The 6,295-nt window shown below is 33.5% G+C and overlaps 1 protein-coding gene across 1 annotated transcript; it reads left to right on the forward strand.

The window, feature by feature from the left end:
- The first annotated feature begins 506 nt into the window (after nt 1-506).
- On the forward strand, nt 507-5,858 carry LOC104094529 (protein NRT1/ PTR FAMILY 6.3-like). Its single transcript, XM_009600485.4, has 5 exons — nt 507-726; nt 1,292-1,469; nt 1,642-1,681; nt 2,488-3,059; nt 4,599-5,858. The coding sequence occupies exons 1-5, from the start codon at nt 609-611 to the stop codon at nt 5,473-5,475; spliced, it is 1,785 nt and encodes a 594-aa protein (XP_009598780.1). The 5' UTR covers nt 507-608; the 3' UTR covers nt 5,476-5,858.
- The last annotated feature ends 437 nt before the right edge of the window (nt 5,859-6,295 follow it).

The following is a 6,295-nucleotide window of genomic DNA, read 5'->3' on the forward strand; positions in this document are numbered from 1 at the left end:
TTTGTTTACGATTAATTTTTATTTAGGTATAACTTTTATCATCAGCCAGAATATCGCATCAATAATAACAATCAGCACCTCAATCCAAGTAAATTTGATTAATGGACTATATGAATTCACACCCATCATGTCTCTCTCATGGACCAATATTATACAAAAAGAGAGAGGGTACTTTCCAACGATTATTAAAAGTGATTAAAATGGTAAAACTATACTTAGGGTATGCCAAATTCACTTTTACAAGGTAAATAGAGTAAGAGTTCATGTGCATATATAAGGATAGAAGTTAGTCAAATTACAATCAATCATTTTCTGTAGCATTTGATGCTGTGGACAACTTCTCATCCAACAAAAAAAAGAAAAAAAGGAAAGACAATCCTGGGGAGTTGCTACTGCCATTGATAGTGGACCATGTGGAATAAAATATTTTGGTGTATTAAAAAATGGCTAAAAATGCAATTGAGTTGCCTCTAGGCCATGGCTATAAAAGGGTAATGGAATCAATTGAATCTGCAATCTTCTTCTAGTTTTTCCATATTAACCTTTTTTTTTTCTCATTGCTCATTGGGTCTAATTTTGTGGGCAAAAGTGCAAGAAAAGTTGCTAAAATGGCACTTCCTGAGACACAACAAGATTCAAAAGCTTTACCAGACGCTTGGGATTACAAAGGCAGACCAGCCCTTAGATCCTCCTCTGGTGGTTGGGCTAGTGGTGCAATGATTTTAGGTGCGTCTTTAATTTTCCTTCTCTTCTCTCTTTTTTTCCGGTCAAATTAAATGGCATAAGACAAGGTAGGGGTCCATGTCAAACCCCGCCATCTCAAAGTGGCTTTAATAAGAAAAAATGGTGAGATTAGACCGGAAGAAATAATGTTGTGAGTAAGTATATCGTTTATGGTCGAATCAGAACAACCCAATATTGCTATATTGATTGAGGAGGGAGTGCTAGTCTAACTGCCCGTATGTGGATATGCTAATAGATCGAGGATTTTCATGCCCTGAAAATAAGAAAGTAGTTTGTCTGCCATACTGGATGCTTCGTTGAATGTGATGATGCGCATTCTATATAAGGAGTTGATTTGCATCTTTACCTTACGGTTAAATGTGTACCTTTGTTAGACCTCGACCCGCCTACTCGAGTCTTAGTATGGATATATTGAAAGAAATGCTCTAAGTGTGTATAGGGTTTTTATTTGTTCACAAAACTTTGCCTTCTCTTCTTTTTTAAACTTTCTATTCTTTGATCTTTTTTTCCTTGTTTTTCCAATAATGTTCTTGGTTTTTTATTATAGGTGTTGAAGCTGTGGAGAGGCTAACAACACTAGGGATTGCTGTAAACTTAGTGACATATTTGACTGGAACTATGCATTTAGGGAATGCTTCTTCAGCCAACAATGTTACCAATTTTCTTGGAACTTCTTTCATGCTCACTTTACTTGGTGGTTTTGTCGCCGACACTTTCCTCGGAAGGTTCGTGTATTATACTCTCTTCGTCTCCATTTATATGATGCAGTTCAGATTTCGAGAGTCAAATTTGTTAATTTTGACCGACAGTTCGTACATGCATACTTTAAATGTTGGAACTTCATTTGAAAAGTTTTTTTTTTGTTAACATCTTTTCTATTTATCTTAATTTTTGCAGGTATCTTACAATTGGTATCTTTGCCACTGTTCAAGCAATGGTAAGTGTCAATTTTTGTTAATTTTTTTCCTTATATATGTGAGATTGAAATTGATGCATGCACTTTTTTAAAGAATCTGTGATGAGGAGACTCGAAATATTCAAGAAAGACTGGCATAAATTAAATGTAAGAGTCAAGAGGGAGATGAAGTTGATCTAATCACATTCAAAAATCAGTCATATTATAATTGTTGTGAAGAGGAAATTCGAGAAAGGGAAAATGAGAAAAAATTAAAACTAATGACACTTGGTCTAATTAATTTGTTGCGAAGAGGAAAATCGAACAAGGAAGAAGAAGACTAATGATGATTCTACAAACAGGAAAGAGGAGGAAGAAACATTTATTCATTACACTAGTTGCAGTTCTCACACATAAAAAAAAAATTAAACTTTACATTGTCAACATATATAATTCAGTTTCAAGAAATAATAATATTAATTAAAAAGATTTAACTTTAATATCAAGAAAAATTGATTCTAACATCTTGTCATAGGAAGTGGTGAAGCAGGATTTCACTAAGGCATTCAAAAAATAAAATAAAAAGTATATACGTGAAGAAGTTAAGGGGATTCAATATCTAATATATGTACATAAAAAAATTAACCTTATATATATATACATCATAATTTTCGGACGAAGGAGGTTCAGTGCTCCGCTTCTGCTCGTAGGTTACCTATCTTATAACCTAAGTTACTGATTTCACGTATTATGAACAGTTATTAATAATTATCGCGAGATAGTATAGAATTTTTTTGTTTTGTTTTTTTGCAACTCTAACCAAAATTGTCATTTGTTATGATGAATAGGGTGTTACAATCTTGACCATCTCAACTATAATCCCAAGCCTACGACCACCAAAATGTGAACAAGTTGGTAGCTCATCATGCATCCCCGCAAATAGCAAACAACTCATGGTCCTATATATTGCCCTATACATGACGGCCCTCGGCACCGGCGGCCTAAAATCGAGCGTCTCCGGCTTTGGCACCGACCAATTCGACGATTCTGACAAGAAAGAAAAGGGTCAAATGATAAAATTCTTCGATTGGTTCTTTTTCTTTATTAATGTTGGCTCGCTCGGTGCAGTTACGGTATTGGTTTATATTCAAGATAATTTGGGAAGAGAGTGGGGTTATGGAATATGTGCATGTGCTATTGTTATTGCACTTGTTGTGTTCTTATTTGGGACAAGGAAATATAGGTTCAAGAAACTTGGGGGGAGTCCATTGACACAAATTGCTTCAGTTATTGTGGCTGCTTGGAAGAAAAGGCATTTGGAATTACCCTCAGATTCTTCACTTCTCTTTGAAATTGATGATATTTTTGGTGAAGGAAATAAAAAAAGCAAACAAAAGTTGCCCCATAGCAAGGAGTACCGGTGAGTTTTCCATCTACTTTTTCTAGTTTAGCTTATATATGTTTGACTTTAAGCGTAAATAATTTTAATTTTTACACTAGCAGATCACTAAATATATAAGAATTTAAATTATAGATATTGATAGTGCACATTAACAACAACAAACCCAGTATAATCCTATAAGTGGGGTTATGGGGAGGGTAGAACACAGCCTTAAGCTTATCCATACCTTGAGAAGGTAGAGATGTTTCCGATAGACTCTCGGCTCAAATAAAAATAAAAAGAATCAATAATAACAACAAACAGTAACAACAACAAGATAATAAATAAAATCGAAACAAATAAAATAACATGCAGTAATAGAAACCTAAGAGTAAGAAAATACAAGACTAACTGATAGTATAATTTTTTTCGTAATATTAATATAAGTTAACTTTTGTTAAAAGGTTAGTTACTATATTTTGTATTTTGTTAGAGTCATGAAATTGAGTCCTAATTCTAGATGTTAGACAAATAGATATTACCCCAGTTGAATCTTTGTACAGTAAAGATTCTCTCTTTTTATCTTCTTTTTACAAAAAGAAGATTCCCTTTTGAATTATGAAAAATTTGGACGAAGGAAAAGCATTGATAGGTTTCCAGGAGACTAATATAAGCCACTAATGAGAAAAAGGATTTTCTACGTGCGACTAATATTGCTTGAAGTATTGACTTGATCACTTATATTGTTTACAATTTTTTTATAATAATTCAAAGTAGGTGTCTATGCTAAGTAGGTGATAGTTATTTAAAAAAAGCAAAAGAAAAGTTGGTGCCAAGCTGTGAACTTATCCCGGCCATATATAGTTGGCCAATCTTTGATGGCTCAACCAATTCAAGAACATCCTTCAATCAGATGCCTAACTTATTTCCATTTTGACATGGACAGCCTATAAAGTATTATATAAGATACCTTGTTATTTGACTCACTATTGAATGTATAGTTATATACTACTAATACTTAGTATAACTAGCCTAAGTTTGGGGGGCCTGATCCCTAAAATTGGAGTAGACCCTCTTCAATTTGTACAATATTTTTACAGCTTATCCTACAAAAGAAAACTAATATCTTACTTCAGCTCATCATAGAGTCAAATTTAAAGATAACTATATGTAACTGCGTATTATAATTACATGAAACTAGTTACCAAGAAAATAAGACAAACCACACGTCAACATGTGTAAATATTCTTTACACGATCGACAACTCAGTATGAAAAAAGAGCAACTCATTACTTTGATCGATATTTTGGGCATTGCAGTTAAATTCCCGAACTTTGATGATTATCTTGTCATATCTAAACTAGTGAGACATCAAAGTTTGCATGTGCATTCTTTTCTAGTCGTAAATAGAGGAAAATAGAAAGATATGGACTTTCTTTTTGTGCGCAAGAATGAACTTTCCACATTCCTAAAATACAACTAATTTAGAAAAGGTTTCTTGTACCAAAATAGCAATGAAGGAATATATTGCATGTAGGTTACAGTTTTTGACCCTGCTTTTGTCTTATTGTTTTGCAGATTCTTGGACAAGGCAGCCATTAAGGAAGATGATGACCTTGAATCTAATGGCACTAACGTTGTAATCAACAAGTGGAAATTAGCAACCTTAACCGATGTTGAAGAAGTAAAATTATTAATCAGAATGTTGCCAACTTGGGCCACAACTATTATGTTCTGGACTGTCTATGCACAAATGACCACATTTTCTGTGTCACAAGCTACAACAATGGATCGTCACATTGGAACCTTTGAAATTCCACCTGCTACACTCACCGTATTTTTCGTCGGAAGTATACTCTTGACCGTAATTTTCTACGATAGGATTATAGTTCCGATTTGTCGTCGTTTCATGAATAAACCTCATGGACTTACTCCATTACAAAGAATTTTCACAGGCCTAGTTCTTTCAATTTTGGCCATGATTGCTGCTGCCCTAACAGAGGTTAAGAGGCTAAAAGTTGCACATTTGCATGGGTTGACCAATGATGCAAATGCCACGATTCCATTGACTGTATTTTGGTTAGTTCCGCAATTCTTGCTAGTGGGCGCAGGTGAAGCATTTACATATATTGGCCAACTTGATTTTTTCTTAAGGGAATGTCCAAAAGGGATGAAGACAATGAGCACAGGGCTATTTTTGAGTACACTTGCACTTGGATTTTTCTTTAGTTCAATTTTGGTTACAATTGTGCATGTTGTGACTGGGACAACAAATCCATGGCTAGCTGATAACTTGAACCAAGGGAGGTTATATGATTTCTATTGGCTTTTGGCAATATTGAGTGTGTTTAATTTGATGTTTTTCTTGTATTCTTCAAGAAAATATGTGTACAAGGAAAAGAGACTTGCTGAAATGGGGATTGAATTGGAAGATGATGGACCGGTTTGTCATTGAAATACATAAACCACTCCATCATCAACAAGTCTATTGAAAATAGTCTGTCTATCTTCGACAACACTGGAAATGCTATTGTTACTCCATCATCAACAAAAAATTAAAAAAAAGAAGAGTTTTCTCTTCTTTTTTTCTATATTTTTGGCTTTAACTTTTGGCTTCTTTGGTTGAGCTTGTAAAAACTCTTTATTGGAAGAGTTATGTAACATAACCTTGTTTTTAATTATATGTACAAAGAATGGGAAAGAGCTAAGGTAATGAAAAGGTCTAGAGATCTTTTAATTCTTCCTTTCCTCTATTTTACTGTATATCATAAATAATGTAATGCAATGCAATGCAACACAAGGGTTTCATACTTCTGAAACTTTTTTATTTTGCTTTAATATCTATCTGACTCATTTCTCTTTTCCCCTTAAATTTAATTAGTTCCATGTCCACAAACCTTTTTTATCCTTCGATTATCCATTCAACAGAATAGGAAAAAAAACGATTGAATTTTCTTTTACTTGTTAAAACCCTAGATGTGAGCGATTACATGTTTATATATTGGCTTTAAATATGTCATATCATTCCTATAAGAGAATGTTATTAAGGTAAGGGTATCACCAGAGACGGAGCTAGAATTTTAATTTTATGGGTTCTGAATTTTAGAACGATGATTTTAAGTGTTAATAACTGAGTTTTAAATTTAATATTTATACATATTTAATGAATATTTAAACACAAATATACTGTTTGAACAAAAATTACTGAGTTCGTCCGAACTTATAGCGGTGTGCTAATTTTGCCCCTGGGTATTACATAAATATGCCAACATGCA

Source organism: Nicotiana tomentosiformis, chromosome 12, assembly GCF_000390325.3.
Source record: "Nicotiana tomentosiformis chromosome 12, ASM39032v3, whole genome shotgun sequence".
In the NCBI taxonomy this organism is placed as follows: domain Eukaryota; kingdom Viridiplantae; phylum Streptophyta; class Magnoliopsida; order Solanales; family Solanaceae; genus Nicotiana; species Nicotiana tomentosiformis.